Here is an 18,933-nt window from a genome sequence, read left to right as displayed (position 1 = left end):
CTAGAAGAGAGAGCCGTCACCACTATTACCCCTGCTGAGGCGGAGCGTCCCTGATAGTACGGAATTAAGCAGGTAAGCAGTAAGGCGAGGCGAGATTGTCGTACTAGGGTACCTAGGTAGGCAATAAAAGAATGGACTACATAAAGCTCGTAGGCCTTGTGCTTGATCACGAACTGTGCTTCCTGCATTGACAAAGCAAACAAAGACAGCACGGTGCCACATCTACGCGCCACCAATGCAGCCCCATTCACAGAACAGCACTAAGCGGCTTGTCGCCATAGCCGCCTTGGCTCTTCTGCCCAGCATCGCGACCGCCGTGTGTACGACATTCAAAGCGTCCAAGACGGATCAAGAAAATGGCCTCAAATACGAGGCCGGCTCGCTTATCACGGTGGAAAGAACGCCCTGCCCCGAAGGCACAAGCGCCGGTTGCACCGTCCCGGCTCCGAAGGTGTACAACGTCACTGCCAGGCGCGAGATCTGGCGCGTCGACGATCTGCTCGGCCTTCACTATCACCTGCCGACGGAAGAGCAGGACGCGATATTCAAGCTGGCCTCCGACGCCTACTACAACGAGCGCGACTGGTACACGGAGAAGGACCGTGAGCTGTGGGTCTCCATCAGCTCCCAGGCCAACAGCAGCGAACTAGTCGAGAAGCGTTCGCGTCTGCTCCATGTAGAACCGGGCAAGGAGACGCAGCTGCAGTACAAATGGTTCCGAAGCATGGCGTGGGGTGTCCTGGGCGGCTGCACCAACGCCTCGCTGGAGAACGTCCAGGTCCAGGTCACCGCACCGTTCATGCGCAGCTACATACCGGATCAGCTTCCCGGCCTGTGGACCTCGACGACGGACAAGATCGGCCAGAAGAGCGAGACGAAGAGGTGCGATGTCGGATTCCAGACCTTTGATCAGACCGGTGGCCAGCCTGGGGACGAGTGCAAGCCGGGTGGCGGAGACAGCTCTGACAAAGGCAAATCCACGGAGCAGAAGGACAATCCTCGGAAGCCGAGTGGCGCACAGGGACGGGCGACGCTGCCTAGCTTGACGGGGTCATTGTTGGCACTGGGGTTGGCATTAGTCACGGCCGTCTTTTGAAATAGTTTTCTCTAGTTGGAACGGAACAAGTCTCGAAATCCCGCGTCGTGCACCGATTAATCCAGTCGCTGCCACATGTTCTGATCGAGTTGTACTGGACGAAATCCTTGTTTTCGAAGTGTTCGGGTGATGTCTCATGAAATGTTGGCGGTACGATGAGCTCAGCATTCTCTAGCAACAAGCCAGTTCTTTCAAAGTCAATCCATCTCCATTTTCTCCAAGATTATTACCGGGGATAAATTAGTATCTTCGTATCTTCGTAAACTCTTCCTGGCTGTGTCGGATGTCAATTCGCAGTTCAAGGGGTGAGGTTAGGAGCTGGCCAGCGCTATCTTATCGCCACGTGATTCCCCTGCGACCCCCGAATTTTCGACCCATGATATCGCATCTGACGATCTCCAGACGCCGATGGTACTAGCAAAGCTGGAGGGATGCAAATCAAATCAGCACCATGCAGCCAACGAGGGTATTGCTAAAGAGATCCGTGTGGAAGGGTAAGTTTCCAATGTTTTATCACAACCACCCAGTCATACCATTAGCTAACAAGAGCGCGTCTCTGCAGGTCCGCACATCGTCCCGTAAGCTTTTTGCGCATTCCCCTAGACACTAGATTTACGACCGTTCACTCCCTCCACCCGAGAGATACTAACAGTCTGCACGTAGTCTCCCGATCGTACGGGTTGAGCCAGGCAAGAAGATGGCCCCTATCAGGACGCAGGCCCGATCCGCGACCATCCTGCCCAACTTTGTCGGGCTCAAGTTCCAAGTCTACAACGGCAAGGTCTACCACGACGTGACCATCACCGAGGATATGGTCGGCCACAAACTGGGCGAGTTCTCACCGTACGTTTCCATATCCTCCGCACAGAAGTGGTCTCTTCGATACGACCATGAGCTAACATGTCTCGCCACATTGCAGGACGAGAAAGATCTTCGTCTGGTCGCGTGGTTAAAGGGATGCGAGAGCTGGTCTGGGAGGATGTACGATACCATACAACAAAACGACGGTCGTGTACCGAGACGATGTCATGTTATAACCACTGTACAAACATAGCATTATGCCTTTGCATCTTGGGCAGGGGAGCCTTCATGGGGTGCTGCCGACCGGGCACATGCACAAAGCTTGAACCTCGGATATGTCAATATGATAGATATCGAAAAGGAGAATACCAACATTGCAATTGCAAGGCAGTCTCTATTCTTTTGCACTTGGTACGTAACGAATACCGCTGTTCTGCAGAAGTATCTCATTTGGGCCCCAGAAAACGCCGGTGAAAGAGAACGCCTGTCCCTTGCCCACCTGAAACTCAATAACGCCGTGTGTGAGGATGGATTTCCCACATCCCGCAATGCAACCGAGCACCTCCCTCTGCTCGCTCCCTTCTTCACCGATAAAACTCGCTCCTCTTGACGTTCACCCCATACTCCCCAGCCGCCATCCCCAAGTCCTCCATCGTCAGCACCGTCCTGTTCTGCCCGCCGCCCTGCCCGCCGCCTCCGTACCCGGGCCTCTGCACGCCAAGCGGCTGCCCGCCCTTGCCGCCAGCCGCCGCATCCTTGCTGCCCCCCGCCGCCGCAGCACCGCCCGCTGGCACGCCCGCCGCGGCGCCCAGGCTGCCCATGGGGTTCGACCCGCTGCTCGTGTTGCCGCCGCGGATGCGGCTGTACTGGTACGCGTCGGCGGCGATGTCGGCGACGAACTTCTGCGTCGCCAGCGCCAGCAGGCGCGCGAGGCGCTGGTCGGTCTGCGGCGGAGGCGGCAGGCCCGCCTTGGTCATGTAGTAGTTTGTTACTGCGTCGGGGATCTGTATGTCATTGATTGCCGCGCAAGGCAGCGAGCCGTTAGTCAGGGAAGAAATAGGGCTCGGAATGCCAAGGAGATAGGTAGAGGTAGAGCAGAGCAGGCGGGCACGGAAGGGGATGGAAGGCAAAAGGGTTCAACGTACAATCGGCGCGTAGTCGTCCATCTTGTTGAGAAAGTCCTTGAGTGAGGTATCCTTGCGCGTGACCGGTCGGGAGTCCGGCAGGGAGGGCTGCGCATCGTCTGCTGGTGCAACTGCGGGCGCCGCTGTTGCTTGCTGCTGGGTGGCCGGGGCGCCATTCGTCTGCTGTGAAGATGCGACATCGCCGGCGGGGGCGGCAACGTCCGAAGGGGCGGGCGCTTGGTCCGCTGCTGACCCGGCAGCTGCTGCAGCAGGGTTTTCAGTCGGTGGGATTGACGCCATCTTGATTGTGTGGATGGCAAGATGGTGTTGAGGAGAGATGTGCTTTGTGAGCAGGTTCCTTTGATGTTGGTGGAGGGGAGGCGGCAATGGCTGACGGACCGCTAAAAGATCTGATCACGTGCGCGTCCCTTTCTAGTGTATGTTGGAGAAACACTGTGACGAGCAACCACACAATATGCTGCCAAGAATGTCTCCTATTGATTAATTCCTGTGCGGAGTGGTTAGTTTGAAGGAATGCTCTTTATATGAGTAATTTTAATGATAAGTCTGAGCTGAGCTGGTAGTGCGCTGTCAAACTACCCTCCCACCTGTAGAGCAAGAACAGCCAACATTTCCATGCAAGAGGTATCATTCATGCTAAAGCCAGATGTCTAAAGCGAGCTTTCCTCCTCAAATTATCCCTACACTGCCCTTGCCTTATGATGTAGCCTCTCAGAATTTATCTACGTCGGCTCCTCGTAGCCGGCATCGTCTCAAACGCATCATCCTCGTCCTCCGAGATCTCATCGTCGCTGATCTCGAGCACCTTCTTCTGCGTGGCCCCCTTCCTCTGCGTGGCAGGTCTCTGCGGCTGCGAAAAGTTCAGCGTAGTCTGTTTGGCGCTCGTACGCGCCGAACTTCTCGCCGGCTGCGAGCGCTTGGCTGCCGTCTTGGGCGGAGGCGGTGCCGAGGGCTCCTCGTCCTCGTCCACAAACATGTCCTCCTCGTCAGAATTGTCAGAATCGTCCTCGAAAGGACCCTTCTTCCGTCCTCTGGTGGACCTCGCAGGTGGCTTCTTCGCCGGCGCCGCTTTCTTCGTCGCCGCTGCCGTCTTGGTCGTGCGTGCTGCCCCAGCTCGCTTGGCGGTGGTCTTTGGAGCAGGCTCTGGCGCATCGTCCATGAGCACGTCATCCATCTCTTCATCGTCATCTCCCACGCCAGGAACGTGGACCACCCTAGTGCGCTGCCGTGACGGCTGTTTCGGCATGGAATCTTGCTCACCATCGAGCAGCAAAGCTTCGGGGTTGTTCTCCCAGTGGCCCTCCATGTCCGAGTCCCAATCGTCAGGCTTGGGTTTGTATCTCTGCCTGCGGACCTTTCGCGCCTGCCCGGCAAGGAACTTCTTCTCCTGTGCTTCTCTCCACCACTGGAACTGATTGTCCAGGGGCTCCTCAGAATTCAAGGCCAGAAGATCCTTCAGCTGGTCGGCGAGCGAGCCAGACACGAATGTCTCCATGGCATGCTTGTCGTCCTTGTTGACAAACTGATTCACCGCATCACCAAACTCTCCCTGTGGCAGAATCTTGAGGGACTGCGCGGCAAGGTATTCTTGGACCAGTGCTTCGACCTTGATTGTCTCGAGATCGGCTTCGGTTTCTTGCATCTCCGGCACTGTTGTGTCATCCTTGCCTCGTTTCGTAGTGCCAGTCTTTTTCCTGTAGAAGTAGACCACATCGTTGGTGTTGGCAACCTTGCCAACAAAGCGATTTGAAAACCGCTGAGGGTTCTCGACGTCGAAACTGCTTCCCTCCGGAGCTGTGTATTCGACCTTGAGTCGTATCAGAGGCAGAGGTTGCTCCTCCGAATCGTCGGCCTCCTCTTGAACGGCCAGCCAGTCCGCGTTTGCTTGCTCAATCATCTCTTCGACCACATGCATCAGCCTCTTTGTCAACTCGTGCCGATTGTCTTTCTTCTTGACAAGATCTTTGAACCGCTTATCCGTCTGAAGGACGATTTCTTGCGTGACAAACGGCCGCACAGTCTTTAGAGGGATTTTCTCGACCTGAAACTCTTTGCCCGTGACGCTGAGAATAGCGACATGCTTCGTGACGGCCTCTCCGGGAATCAGAGAAGTGGCGACAGAGGAGCCGGGTTGCATGACGTGGAAGCCAGTCTCGGGGTTCTGCACAGGGTCAATCAGGCACTCGTGCTCGTGACCCCATACTACCAGATTTAAAAAGTCTGGCAGCATGTTCTCGGGCAGATATCCAGTGGCAGTGTGCGCGTGGTGGTTCTGGTGCACGGCGAGGATGTTGAAGAAGTCGGATTGCTGCTGATTCGGGCGGTACCACGTCACCTTGTGGTCTCTGAATGTGCGAAACATGCGTTCATCACGGACGTTGCTGAGACCAAACAGAGCGATCTTTGTGCTGCCCTTTTGCAGCATGACGGGCTTGACCTTGATGTTGTCAGCCTCGGGGATACGGCCAAAATAGTTGACCAGTCCGGCGACCTGGAGCAGATCCAGAGAGCAGAAGTGGCCCTCGCCACTGGGGTCGTCATGATTCCCGTGGATCGAGAAAACAGGTATGGAGATGTTGATATCGGGGTCTTCGTAGTTGACATGACCGAATGCACCCTCGAAGACTTCGTTGGCGTCGCTTAGAAACTCCAGCTCGCAGGGCTTCATGCCAAGGCAGTTCTTGCGCAGAGTCCGCATGACCTGGTACATGGACTTGCGGGAAGGCTTGTTGTCGTGGAATAAATCGCCGGCCAAGAGAACCATGTCGACCTGCCAGAGCTTGAGTCAGCGGGGTGTTCAGGAATTTCCAACTCAGAAGTTGGGCAGTGCAGCCATACATCCTGCTTCTTGGCGAGGCTAATAACCTCATCAAAGGTTTTCCAGCTGTCATCTTTGCGAATCGGATCTCGCTCCTCGTAGCCCACATGGTTGTCGGTGGCGATCAGTATGCGGATCGTATCGGGGTCTGGGAAGGGGTTAGTATTGGCAGAAGTGCTCGTGAAGGGTGAGGCACACACCTATGTTTGAAGCCATCGTGGGCACGAGACGACAAAAACGCTGGAACTCCACGAGAGGAAAAGGCGACAAGTAGATCTTCAGTTTCCACAGAGGAAATCAATATCCGCCGTTGAACCCAAATCCAATCGAAGACCTCGTGGTCAGGGAAGGTCGTGTTGAAGATTTTCGTCCCTCGGACCCGGGGCTTCTGCCTGGTGTAATGCCGAAGCTGTTTAATTGAATGGCGCGTCGCGGTAGCTCTCAAAGAAGGCAAGAGGGGTCTACAAACGCGAGCCCAAACCCGAATTCACGTGGTCTCAGCCGCTCCCACAAGCCTGCGGCGCCCTGTTTTTACTCCGTACAGGCAGTAGAATTCACTCCAGGGCGGTCTCACAGCGCTAGTGTTAAAGCTCAGCTGGGTCTTGTGGGGAGTGAAGTCAGCGCCATTGGCGCCAATGGGTTGGATTACTGGCTTGTTTACTTGCAAGGACTCTTTGGCGACACCAACAAAAGCGCCTCATCCCTCGACGTCACCAAACCTAGATATGTGATACTTCACCCTCACTACCCTTCCTCGACCTGGGCCAGCATGGATCCAGACAATCAGAGAGGCCCTCGACGGGCTCTCTCTCACGCTCGATCATTATTCTCAGGTGCCAGCGCTAGAGGCGCTGCCCTGGCTGCCGCTTCATCTGCTCACACTCCGCCCTCACTCGTTCAGCCGGTGAATGCAGGCCGGGAAAGAACACACAGTGAGTCTCGTGAACCTTGCTTTCTTCACGTTGTCTTCAATCATAGCCGAAATAGCCCCTCTCGGGGTTGTTTTTGTCAAGTGCAAGGGCCTCCTTGAGCTCTCTTTCATCTCATTCCTCGCCTCCAAGTCCCTCTCACCTTCTCAGCCCATCTCAACCTGAGCATCCTTTCAATATCATACTTCTACCCCAACTCCTCAGACCGTCGCATCGCCTTGAAGATGGCGTCTCGAGACCTCATACCCAGGCGGGCTCTGCAGCCTCTAAACATGAACATCCCCCTCGAGATGCGGGCCCCGGTCAAGCGACCACCCATCACCTTCGATCAGGAGAACGAGATCGACGCAGCATATGGCATCGCCATGGGCATCTATGCCGAGTCCGAGATCGACGCAGTCACTAACGCGAGATACAATCACCCACCAGGGGGCATAGAAGAGATTGAGGACTCGTCTCTGGCGGAGTACTACGAGAGTTTTGACGCGGGCGACCTCGAGGCCGACGCCGAGGTCGATAACGCCGACTGGCCGGTCAATCGCCGCTTCAGGGAGGCGCTGGAGGAGCACGGGCTGGACGAGGACGAGGACCTCGACGAGCTGATTGGCGACCCGGACGAGGACAGCCAGGCAGAGGACGACTTTGACCAGACGGACCACGACAAGTCCGAGCTTCAGGACGCGGCGCCCGTCAACCTGTTTGATGCCGCGGCTATGGGCCTCAAGGAGATCAACAACCTCGCCCACTTCAGCGTCAGCAGCCACAAGCCTGGCAATGGAGTCGAGGAGCTCTTGCACGATGACTTAGATAAGTACTGGCAGTAAGTTCAACCCCTCATCTCATATCATCTCACAATATATCATCCCGCCGCCTTTCATCCATACAGGTCCCTCTGCTCACACGAGATTGCACAAAACCAGATCAGACGGCCAGCAGCCTCACCTCCTGACCATCCACTTCCTCCGGCGCGTCGAGATCCGCGCCATCCGGTTCTACGTCGACTACAGCCAGGACGAGTCGTACACGCCCACTTTCGTCGTCTTCTCGGCGGGCACGGGCCACCACGACCTCGTCGAGTTCGCGTCGCTGCCCCTGTCGAGCCCCATCGGCTGGCAGGATATCGACCTGTCCAACGTGGGCGGCGGCGACGACGGCCGCTCGCTGTGCTGCTGGATCGTGCAGATGCAGGTCAAGGAGAACCACCAGAACGGCAAGGACACGCATATCCGCGGCATCAAGCTGTACGCGCTCGACGAGTCGGTCGCCGGCGGGGCCTACGAGGAGGGCGCGCTGCGCGAGGTCGAGCACCTGATCGACGAGTCGCCGCGGCGGCAGAGGCAGCAGAACGCGTACCACGGCCTGGACGAGGAGGACGCCGAGCTCTACTTCTTGTCGCGTTCGCCGGGCAAGGCGAGCGGCGATGCGGGATTCGGTGGCATGGGCATCCCGGACTTCATGCGCGAGCCCGAGATCCGATGAGCTGGACGCGATTATTGTGTGGCAGCGTTCAGCACTCTGACACGGCCAAGTCTATTACATGGATTGAGCGGTGGTGTTGCCTTTTTGCATTTCATGATGGGCGTTGGGGATACTGGTTCAGGAGATGGGACATGCATTATGATACCCAATGGCAGTCATGGTGACGATGGAAAACTGTGGGAAAAGCAAGCATGGCATCTCTGGCCTCCATGCCGGATGGCACATGGACAAGAGAAAGGAGCACTATGAGCACTAGCCAGATCAACTTACCTGATGAATATCGATAAACATATGCGCCCGAGGCTTCTGTGACTTTTTTGGCTGGCGATACACTGCTAACTGCTAAATCATTTAATGCAAGGAGCCCTTCGTGGATACATCCAATGACATGACCGTAAAGAGTTGACGGTAAAAGGATACGAAGGGTCAGACTGAACCTACAATACGCATGTCAAGGTCCATTTCAAGCAAAAAAGAAAAAGGTCCAAGTCCAGAGCAACAGATCACCAGGGCAAAGCTTCTTCTTCGCGTCCCGGGAACCAGCCCGAGAGCGCAATGAAAAAGAAATGAAAGAGGCCTGTCAGACGTCCATCGGCACCCACCCCGCCCAAGCGCCCGAAGGCAAGACCCTGGGAAATCGGGGTAAAGATCATCACCAACTCTCTAGTACAGCACCGTCGGACCCCGAAGGGAAAGACGGGCCGCCGCCTTTGCAGGCAGTGCGAGAAGTTCCGGCTGCTACACCGGTGGTATGCTTCACTCTAGGGCGCCGAGGATTTTTGGTCATCAACCAGGGTGGGATCTGTGGCTCTTTTAGGGAACCAAGAAGAGGACAACTACTATAGAAATGATTCTCTGAAGTATTGTCGACATGAAGAAAAAAAAGAAGAAAAGGAGAACTGAAAGTTCAGCGTGGGCGGCGGGATTTTTATAGAGGCGGCGGGTGGTCCGTGCCCCGCCCTGGCGAGCCTGCAAATTTTGTGTACTGCCGTGCCTCACCGCTAAAATTTCGAGACACCGCCCACGCGACAGGGGCTTTCTGCCGATTTTCGCATCTCAGCGGCTGCAGTGCAGATTTTTACTCTTGCCAACCACGTCCGAGGGCGCGATGCATCAGGTGCGATGTTAAGAGGCTCGTCATGATGCATATGAAGGGATGATTGATATGCGGCAGTTCTCTAACCATGGACAGCATCCTTCGATCGATGGATTCCCCCTCCAAGATCTACTGTTTTACCGTCTTTCCTAGGTGCAGACATGTAGATCAATACCTCTGATCGTGAGACTTGCTCACATTTCAGTCATACCTAGGTAGTTGCAATCGCAACCAATACACCATTCATCATCCTTCCTCCTCCTCATACAGTCCCTCCCGCTCAATCCACCTCCCGACCTCCGGGCTCACCAGCTTCCCCAGCGCCGCCCAGTCCTTCGCCTTGGCCGCCGCCCTCGCCAGCGTGCTGCTCACAATCTCCTCTCCTTCCCGCCGGCCCTCCACGAGGTCAATCTTGTCCGCCCACTCCTCCCGCCCGCCGACCTTCCTCAGCAACCCGTCGGGGCCCTTCAGCCCCTCCACGTACCGCACCTGCTCCTCCCGCCCGCCCCACTCGTCGTCGGCCCTCATCACCACCCTCAGCCGCGCGCGCCCAAAGAACGGCGACAGCGCCCTCTTCATCGGCGTCTCTTCTCCTGCAGAGGGCTGGTAGTTGGGCGACGCCGGCGAGCTGTAGTACTTGGGGTTGAAGATCCGAATCAGCGTGTCGTAGCCCGTGAGGAACTCCTGCTCCTGCTCCTGCTCCTGCTCAGGCCCGTCGGCGCCATAAAACCCATCCTCTGCAATCGCAGAACTCTTGTCGTGAAAGTAAGCCTTCGTCGTGAGCGCAATGTCGATGGGCATCCCGCCATCATCCCGGCCCTCTTGCTCTCCTCCTCCTGCCCGCTCCGCGCCCGTTCCCGCGCCCGATAGCTCCCCGTGCATGTCCCTCGCAAAGGCCCACATCATCGCCATCCGCTGCTCGAACCCCGCCGGCTTGGGCTTCTTGTCCGCGTTGTTGACCGACAGCAGCAGCACCAGCCTCTTACTACTGCCGCCGCCGCCGCGCAGCGCGTCGACCGCCATCCGCATGTGCGCCTGCGTCGGCGGGTTGAACGACGAGTCCAGCACTACCAGTCGCCGGCCCGCTCCTGGCGATGGCGATGGCCGTGGTGGTGGTGGTAGTGCGTCGGCTCCCCTGGGCATCTCCCGGCTGGCATGGCCGGCGGTGCAGAGGACCTGGAACCCGCGACCCGAGGCCTGGAAGTCGGCCAGGGCCCGGGCGAAGAACTCCCGCACGGGCCGGTGCGACGGGAGCATCTGCTGCGCGCGCAAGGAGCGCTCGATGAAGGCTGGCAGGGGCGGCGGGCGCGCGGGGACACTGGCGGCGGGCTGTTCTTCCGACATTTGCGGGGCAAGAACTCTGGCCAGGCTGTTTGATGCGGTGCTTAGAATTGGCAATCAAGGGCTAGCTACATGAGACAAGATCCTCGGCACAAGTCTGACCTCAAGGTAATTCATTCCCGAGTCTTCGAGCTACGTTGACTACGACGTTAAGTTCAGGGGTTGGAACACCCGTGATCATCTGGATGTACGTAGGTAGGTCTGTGGACCAAGCGGGGTCAATTCTCACACTTACGGACCAATCCCGGAGAGCAAACCTGGTACGGCAGAGTGAGTGCTGCACCCACGGCTATGAGAGTGTGTCGTGCGAGCTGCTTAGTTTTGTCGGCATCCAAGTACAACAACTATGAACTGAGCAAAGCGCTTTCATGGGATTTATTCATCTCCGATCCTTCCGCAATAAGACGATGGCAATCTATGGACTCATAGCAAGCCCTCTTCCCCAGAAACCAGCTTTCACACCCTGTTTGCGCTTGTGTGCCTGTAAACGAGAAAACACGTCGTCCAAAGGAAATAGTATTATCGGCGTCTGGGAACATAGGAGAGATACCACGCCATGCCCCTTTCTGCCCCTTATATGCTTCTCCCGGATTCACGATGACGACCCGACCCTGGTACTCCAAGTGACAAGACAGGAAAAAATGGAGAGTTTTATCAGAACGCTAGCCGGTGACAACAGCCGATAGTTCTCTCAATAAGCAACACCACTCTTCGATCGCCCAATCGTCTTAAACGAGATAAAGTTGCCGTCGCTGCCCATCCTATCAAATCGGCTCGGACCACCCGCTGCGCCGATGGTGTCCATGCCCGAGGACGTGCCGCTGAAGAAGAAGCCCACCACGACGACCAAATAGCTCAGCAGGAGGATGCTGCCCTTGAAGTAGTTGCTCTTCCCTTCGCCGTACATGTAGCTGAGGAGGAAGACGCAGAGGATGACGGTGACCATGTCCCACTGCGGGAACAAGAGAGAAAAGGTGTAGTGCGAGGGGTCGAGGTCGGGAGGCAAAGTCAGGGGCCCAGGCGAGAGGGCCGAGTAGAGCACCAGAGCGGGGATCTGCAGCAGGCAGACCTGCAGCGCGTACGCGGAACCAATCTCCATAGAGAGCGCAATGTTGCCGTTCATGGCGAATGAGATGGCGTTCTATCAAAGCTCATATTAGCAAAATGGATTCATCAGCGAAGGCAAAGGTGGCGCCGTAACACTTACCAGAAACTCGGTCGTGTTGGGCACGAGCGCAAACAGAGTGATGCCGAGGAACTTCTCATCGATCGCAAACCCCTCGAGAACCACATCGACCGTGTCGACCAAGATCTCGGCGATGATAGCGTAGAGCACAGTAGCACCCATGAGAATGATCGAGGACTTGAGCCGGCTCCAGTTGGGCGCGTCGTGGCCGCCGTGAGCTGCAGCACCAGAGTGGGCAGTAGCCGTCGGATCAGCGGCGGGGTCATGGTCGGGGAGCGTGGTGGTGCGGACGGGAACGGGGCGCGGGGTGCCGAGTGCGGCACGGGTAGTGGTATCGCGAGCGGAGATGCGGCGGTTGTGGTGCAGAGGGTGCGACGAGTCCCGAGCAGCAATCGTGGCGGCCGTAGCTGCTATCTCGGCAACCTGGTGAGTGAGATCATTGTTCTGGGCGTCAGTTAGACCGGGAATGTGCACGGTGTGAGCATGGTCTGCGTCCACTGCCTTGGGCGGGACGACATGCGGTGTCAGAGAACCGTTGGCAGGGCCCGACATGGAACCGGTGCTGATAGCCGAGCCGTGGCGACTGAGGGTATCTAGCCGGGGTTGGAGCCCTGCCTGTTTGAGTGACTGACCGAGGATTCGCTTATAGAGGTGGGAGTCGCGAATATCAGCGCCAGAGGCTTCAGCTACAGAAGGCATCACGGAGCTCCGAGGCAGCGTGTGCACCTCTTCCTGCTTCTTCTCCTCAACCTCGGTGTTCCAGATGACGGCAGCATGGGTCCGGAGGGTAAACCACAGCCCGATGATGTAGGAGAGGAACAGCATGCCAGCGGCGAGATAGCAGTAAGGCCTGACAGCCTCAATGTAGAAGCGGTCATCCAGAGCGGGGACCTGGGAAAAGTAACACCGTCGACAGTCACGCGCGGTGGACTTATCCTCCGCATCGAAGTTGACGCAGTCGAGACAATTGAGCTCGTGCGTGCCGTAGATCTGGTAGAACAGAGTCGGCCCAAACGCGCCGATGACGGCAAAGAGCAACATGGTCGAGGTGACACCGGCTGATCTGGCATTGAAGCGCTGCGTCTTCCTCTTGATGGCACCGAAGCACATGGAGAGGCCCGGCAGGAAGAGAATGCCGGCGAAGATGCTGCCGACGATACTACCCTCGACAAGCTGGCCCTTGCCCTGCTGGAGAGCAACACAGTAGAGGAAGACCTCAACAATCGTCGAGAAGAAGGCGTTGATGGCTGCGCCCAAACCCATGGATGACTGAGCGGAGATGGAAGCCACCGCCTGTCCGATGAAGTAAGCTAGGGGGATGATGGAGAACAGGCCAGCTACGAAAAGGAATGCCGGTGAGGTGACGAAAATGTCGATGTGCAGTACGCCTTCCAGAACAAGCCAGTCAAAGATGACAAAGAGGACGACGGCCATCAGGTTGATGAGGAAGATGTTGGTGCCGTCAACAGTGTACTTCCAGTACTTGAGGCCGACGGCACGGTAGGTGCAGACGATTATGGACGAATGGGGAGCAGCAGGCGCCCTGGCGGACGACAGGTCGGACTCGAACGACAGGGCCAAGGGGTGGCGTCTGAGGTGGTCAAACAGGAGCATGGTCACCTTTCCCATGGGGATCCAGAAGACCAAAAACCAGCAGATTCCCGACACGATAAAGAGCGACGGCGCGACGAGACCGTAGAAGAAGACGAAGAAGATGACGCGCCCAATGTTCCACTGTCCACGGCCAAAGAGACGCCTCTTGATGCGAGGGAGGTCGGGGTCAGAGTCGCCGGCATGGTCGCCGCGTCGCATGCGGCCCAACAGGCTGTCGGTCTCGCTTGGCTCCGAGTCGATGCTTCGTCGGGAACGGCCGATGATGGAGCGGTTCCTCTCAGGACCAAAGAAGAGACGGCCATACTCGAGATCGCCACTCTGCCACTGCTCGTACTCGCTGATGCTGCGGCCTTCGCCCTGGTCTTCATCCAGATACATGTCCTGCTGCTCGAGCCTGATGAACTTGCCGAAAGGATAGAAAAGATAGCCAGACAGGCCCCACAGCACACGCCCGTACTCTCTGCCGCTGGGAGCGGCAGCAAAAAGAAAACAGACGAGAGCACCGGCGAAGGCTATGATGGACATCCACCAGCCAAAGCACAGCGTCCAAATGAGGTTGAAAAACAGCAGCCAGTTGCTGACCCTCCCGCCGGGCGAGGAGTGGATGTCGCCTTCAGCGTTCTTCTGCACGGAGCGGTCCTTCTTGTACAGAGCGGGCTTCCATAGCCTGATACCGAAGGGATGTGTCTCGTTGATGGCTTGCTGCCTGTCCTTGAGGGTGAAGCTCTCGGCATCGCTTAGGTCTCCGTCATCTTCGTCCTCATCGTGGTGGACCTCCTCGTCCTGGTCGTCAACGCCCTGCACGGTCGCCAGGTCTTCCTCCTCGCCGGGGTCATGATCCTCGGGCGGATCGATATGGCCGCCGTGGGGGAGATGGGCAGGGTGCGGCGCCTCTTCCTGGTCGGTTTCGTCGGGCGTGTCCTCGTGGGCAGCTTCGCGATGGGACCGGACTCGGGACAGAGATGGGGTGGCAGCAGCAGTGCGCCGCCTGACCGAGGCGGCAGTGTTGGAGTAGCTGGTGTTCCTCTCGGCCTGGTCGGCCTCGACCTCGTCTAGGGCATCGTCGACGGAAAAGACCTCACCCCTGTGAGGAGCTTGGGTGTTGCTCGAAGGGCGTCGGCTCATGGGGGGTTTTCGTGGTTTTCCTCGACCTCGATCGGGTGCTGGCATGGGAGATCGGGCAGAGGGTATGGACTGGCCGGTGCCGGATCGCGAGTGGTGCCCAAGTTCGGTCGGGGTGCCTTCGATGGGCAGCTGGGAAGGAGTGGACTGGGATGGCGACAGAGTCGTACCTAGAGAGAGAAGAAAGGGAGTATACATTAGCTAACATCCCGGCTGGGCAAGAGTGGGACTGAAGGCTTGCAGCTGAGAGGAGTTCTTGGCTTCGAGATGGCGCCAGGGTACATACCGTAGCTGGGTTCAAACCTTCGACGAACGGTGTCGGTAGACTGGAAGCTCTCGGAAAGGCCGTCATCGCGTCCGGTGATGGGCTCGAATCGGGCGGGAAATCTGTTGTCGGTGGGCGAGGGAGGCGAGGATTCACGACTGTGCTGCGACGACGCGCGGGCATCGCGTCTATTCGAGTCCATGGTGGATGTGTGTGAAACGGAAGCCCATGGGCGACTTCAGAAGGGACAACAGTCGTGTCTGCGAGGGTGTGGCGGATGCGGAAACCACGGTGCCGCCGTTGCTGGAGACTGAGGCTGCAGGCAGTGCGGAGATTTAGTCCCAAGTTGCACGGTGGGCAGTTGAAAACGTCAACACGGGACGATGCGACCGGCAGGGGCGGGAGGAAAGGAAGGAAAGGAACAGACAGAACAGATTGAAAACACACAACTCTGTCAGACCATGACAGACGAGAGGAATCTGGGGAAAGGTAGGAGGAGGGTGAGACAGTGGCTCGGCCGGCGCGGGAATGTGATGATTCAAGGTATGAAGTGGTGCTTGCGTCGACAAAAGGCGGCCATGAGGTCTCAGTTGGACACACAATTCGGATGGTGGCCCCCCTCAGCTGGTGTTGGGCCTGCTGCTCAGCACCAATTGCACGGGGCACCCGCTGACGGGAACGAAGATAGTGGAGGAGGAGTGGGGTCCACGGGTGATGGAGTGGGTGTCACAGGGCACTAATGCTCAGTAGCTGCAGCCCTGGTCTTCAATCCATCCATGGATGGTGTTGTCTGAGCCTTAGGTAAAAGGAAGGCTGGGGATAAAGCACTACCTAGGATGCCCATGGTGTGCATTCAATACCATACTGTTTTGTCTTCTTTAAAAGAGTCCAACCTGTGCTTTGACATGAGAGTTGATCCCGTTCTTTGTTTCGCAAGTCTTCCCAGGCCATTTCCGCATGGGCCGTTAGATCTGCAAGTCCATCGCTTGAATAAGCTCTCGTCCCCTTTGTATTGACTTGGCGTCCAGTCCAGTCAGTTGACCGCCGTCTCGTCACAAAAGCACGATGATGTCGTCTTGCGTTGACTCGCTACTCGCCGAGTGGATTCGGGTGGGACCACAACCAGCGCCCAGCCGGCATGTGCGCTGACGAATGGACATCGCTGTGTTTACTTGTACATGTATTCCGCTAATTTGATGTTTTCGGCCCACATCCATCTCAGCCAGCTCTACGGAGTAGGCATAGATTTCAAGGAGACCCAAGCTGCCTCCAGTCGCTAGCTCAATTCATGCGAGCAAGTCCTCGTTGCTGTAAAGTAGCCACAAGTCGCACGCGCAAAGAAACTATCAGATAGCCCGAGGAGTTAGCAAGGGCTACAGAAACGAACGAGTGCGGGATTGGTACCACTGACTCTGACTCCATGGCATCACATGTTCTAAATCTACACGTTGGAAGGGAATAATTATGGCCAGCGACACCTTCCTGGCCGCAGTATATAGCATTTGTCACGATGTCATGCTTGCACGTTGCTTTGGGCCCGTCACCGAACCCCTGCCGTGTTCGGTGTTTGGTACGAGTAGTTGGAATGGTCGACAGGCTGGAAGCATCCAAAGATATTAGCAAAAGGCGTGATGTGGACCAGAGGGTGAGCCTTCTGGCCGCAGATATTGGCTGTGACAATAGCGTCTCACAGCTGATAATCCTAAGACCAGACGTCCGTACTTGAGGCCGTTGTAGCATATTCCTCGAGACAGATGACCATGACGTATGGCGAGGATAAGTCTCTGCACCGGAGGAAGTAGGAGTTGTTGTTGGTGTTGTCGTCTTTGACAGATCCGAGGTGCCAACGGCGCCTTCGTTTGATAATGGTTACTGGGAGAAGATCCAACCTCGCATGGATTCGAGGAAAATACTGCAAGTGTGACTGCTACGGCAACACGTCGGCCAGACGAGGGTCGTCTCGTGCGGGAACCGCAATTGGATTTTTACCGAGACCAAAATCGTTGACGAGCGTGTGGGAGAAGGCGTTGGCAATTTGAAACTCGCCCCATGCGTTGGGGTGCAAGCCGTCGGAACCTACAAAATACGGCGAAGCAGTGATATTAGCATGGGGAGGCTGCCTCTCACGCAGAGCATCGGTCGCACGGGGTGTGTTTACCTGCTGGACATCCGCCGGGCTGACAGTCCTGCAACCAACAGAAATAGTCAATGTCAGAAAGGTTGAAATACCAAGTAGTCGCCGGCCCAACACGTCACTTTTGCATCAAGAGGACACTCACATAGTTCTCTTGGAGATGCACCAGATGAATAGGGGACTGCGCGGTTGACCACTGTGGGATATAGTTGGCAAGTAACGTGTTATACACCTTTGTGTTTTGAACAAGATCTTCTCGGCCCTCCATAAAGCTTCGCTGAGGGACGTTCGCCATGGCGATCTTGATGTCGGGGTTGGCTGCTCGGGCGTTGGTGACGAACTTTTTGACGTTGTCGATGGTGCCGGCAGCATCGCTATAGAACCAGCCTATATCGTTGAAGCCGAGCATATAAAGAATAAGGTCGGCGGGTGTGGACTGGAGAACACCCTGGATCAGTCCTTTGTCTACTGCCACAGCCCTGCCTAGAGATCATGCGGTGTCAACTCAGGGTCCTGTGCCTTTGTCGATGTGTCTTCCACATTCGGATATCACGTACCCCTGAACAGAACATGTCAGCAAGGATACTCTACCAGCTCGCCTGAAGCGAATCCGGCACATCCCTCCCCCTTCACAACCCTCTTAGATCGCATAGCACGCCTGCCCAGAAAAAACATCGCAGGACGCTAGTGAAGAGAGAGAGCCGGGATAATTGCAAAGAGGGGAGAACAGGGTGCCAATGACTCATCAATAGCACCTACCAGGCAGAAAAGTGGTTGCAGTTCGACAGGAATGCCGAGTCCACGTCCGAAGCATAGGTGCCGGTCGTTCTGGGGCTGTTAGGAGAAGGCGACGGGCCGTGCAGAGGTGGCAGAGAAGACGGGGTGGCAGCATCCGGAGGCATCTGAATTCCGGCTTGTTATGCTTAGGTTCCGCCATCTACAATCTTTGCAAGTTTGGATCAGAGGCGATACATACAGTGCCATGGTATGGTCCGACCATGTCAACATCAATGCCGTTCTGCTGGAAGAACTGCCAAATTCGGTAGCGCCACGTATAATCGCCTTCCTGACCTATGTCAATGATATTCGTCAGAACAGAGTGAGCTTTTATCCCTCGTCAGCCTATTCATCATACCTTGGGACATTGAATCACCAACAACCATTACCCTGAGGGCCGACTGTCGGTCAACAAGAGATGAAAGGGGAGTCGATGCGATGGTGCTGGGGCTGTTGTCTGTACTGCCAGTTGTCGCAACACCAGTCAAGTTGGGCAGCTGGCCCAGGACAAGACCAGAAAAGAGAAGACTGAGTCTTATGATGCTAGAGATATCAAGGCCTGGCCCAGGCGAACTATGATTGACACCCCACATGATTCAGGAGGTCATAAGTTATGTAGTAGTCAACCGAAAGCGAACCGGTCTTCGTTCCTCGGTTTTGGAATTCAATGCACGGGGATGTGGCATTACGGGTCGTTTTGTAATTGTTCTACGAACTGTACTGGTCCAGCAGATCCATTTAGACATTCCATGATAATAAAGCACCTGGAAGTACCGGGGTTCAAGTTGGTTGCTGGTCCACGGAGTTCCGGGGCTCCGGGTCACATTGAATCCAACATGTTATTACTGACTCGGTCGTAAATTGTACCGTTTATCATGATCCTTTGAATGTTGGTCTTCTCGACCAATCAATTGGTCTGGGAGCTTTGACTGTTGGTCTCTTGATCAAGCAGGTGGCCTGCTAGCTTTGATGTTGGTCTGTCGATCAAGCAGTCCTGCAGGGGCGCATGATTATTGTACGATTCGCAAGCAAGCTAGGAACAACCTGTCGAAGTGCTCAGCTGAGTGTAGGCTAAGGCGACTGGCCACCTGCCTAATGGAGACTAAGGCATCTATTCAAATACAAGAAGT

The 18,933-nt window shown here is 56.3% G+C and overlaps 8 protein-coding genes across 8 annotated transcripts; 3 read left to right on the top strand and 5 right to left on the bottom strand.

The window, feature by feature from the left end:
• Positions 1–235: 235 nt before the first annotated feature.
• On the top strand, positions 236–1,096 carry E0L32_007664 (uncharacterized protein; the record flags this gene model as incomplete). The annotated part of the gene is made up of 1 exon (XM_031142433.1): positions 236–1,096. The coding sequence occupies one exon, from the start codon at positions 236–238 to the stop codon at positions 1,094–1,096; it is 861 nt and encodes a 286-aa protein (XP_030993396.1).
• A 451-nt stretch (positions 1,097–1,547) lies between these two features.
• E0L32_007663 (uncharacterized protein) lies at positions 1,548–2,150 on the top strand (the record flags this gene model as incomplete). The annotated part of the gene is made up of 3 exons (XM_031142432.1): positions 1,548–1,590; positions 1,644–1,674; positions 1,760–2,150. The coding sequence occupies 3 exons, from the start codon at positions 1,548–1,550 to the stop codon at positions 2,148–2,150; spliced, it is 465 nt and encodes a 154-aa protein (XP_030993395.1).
• Positions 2,151–2,481: 331 nt separating this feature from the next.
• On the bottom strand, positions 2,482–3,321 carry E0L32_007662 (uncharacterized protein; the record flags this gene model as incomplete). The annotated part of the gene is made up of 2 exons (XM_031142430.1): positions 2,482–2,901; positions 3,043–3,321. The coding sequence occupies 2 exons, from the start codon at positions 3,319–3,321 to the stop codon at positions 2,482–2,484; spliced, it is 699 nt and encodes a 232-aa protein (XP_030993394.1).
• Positions 3,322–3,760: 439 nt separating this feature from the next.
• Positions 3,761–6,076, bottom strand: E0L32_007661 (uncharacterized protein; the record flags this gene model as incomplete). The annotated part of the gene is made up of 3 exons (XM_031142429.1): positions 3,761–5,812; positions 5,881–6,008; positions 6,061–6,076. The coding sequence occupies 3 exons, from the start codon at positions 6,074–6,076 to the stop codon at positions 3,761–3,763; spliced, it is 2,196 nt and encodes a 731-aa protein (XP_030993393.1).
• A 553-nt stretch (positions 6,077–6,629) lies between these two features.
• E0L32_007660 (uncharacterized protein) lies at positions 6,630–8,268 on the top strand (the record flags this gene model as incomplete). The annotated part of the gene is made up of 3 exons (XM_031142428.1): positions 6,630–6,792; positions 6,994–7,609; positions 7,710–8,268. 3 exons carry the CDS (start codon positions 6,630–6,632, stop codon positions 8,266–8,268), a joined length of 1,338 nt encoding a protein of 445 aa, XP_030993392.1.
• Positions 8,269–9,610: 1,342 nt separating this feature from the next.
• E0L32_007659 (uncharacterized protein) lies at positions 9,611–10,708 on the bottom strand (the record flags this gene model as incomplete). Its single annotated transcript, XM_031142427.1, has 1 exon — positions 9,611–10,708. One exon carries the CDS (start codon positions 10,706–10,708, stop codon positions 9,611–9,613), a length of 1,098 nt encoding a protein of 365 aa, XP_030993391.1.
• Positions 10,709–11,396: 688 nt separating this feature from the next.
• E0L32_007658 (uncharacterized protein) lies at positions 11,397–15,094 on the bottom strand (the record flags this gene model as incomplete). The annotated part of the gene is made up of 3 exons (XM_031142426.1): positions 11,397–11,846; positions 11,913–14,797; positions 14,914–15,094. The coding sequence occupies 3 exons, from the start codon at positions 15,092–15,094 to the stop codon at positions 11,397–11,399; spliced, it is 3,516 nt and encodes a 1,171-aa protein (XP_030993390.1).
• A 1,725-nt stretch (positions 15,095–16,819) lies between these two features.
• E0L32_007657 (uncharacterized protein) lies at positions 16,820–18,396 on the bottom strand (the record flags this gene model as incomplete). The annotated part of the gene is made up of 6 exons (XM_031142425.1): positions 16,820–16,968; positions 17,051–17,078; positions 17,172–17,505; positions 17,786–17,928; positions 18,003–18,097; positions 18,162–18,396. 6 exons carry the CDS (start codon positions 18,394–18,396, stop codon positions 16,820–16,822), a joined length of 984 nt encoding a protein of 327 aa, XP_030993389.1.
• Positions 18,397–18,933: the final 537 nt, after the last annotated feature.

Source organism: Thyridium curvatum, assembly GCF_004353045.1.
Source record: "Thyridium curvatum strain D216 chromosome Unknown NODE_47_length_323349_cov_79.126483, whole genome shotgun sequence".
Classification (NCBI taxonomy): Eukaryota; Fungi; Ascomycota; class Sordariomycetes; order Thyridiales; family Thyridiaceae; genus Thyridium; species Thyridium curvatum.
The sequence above is the reverse complement of the archived record's forward strand: the minus strand, read 5'-3'. Positions and strand labels throughout refer to the sequence as shown.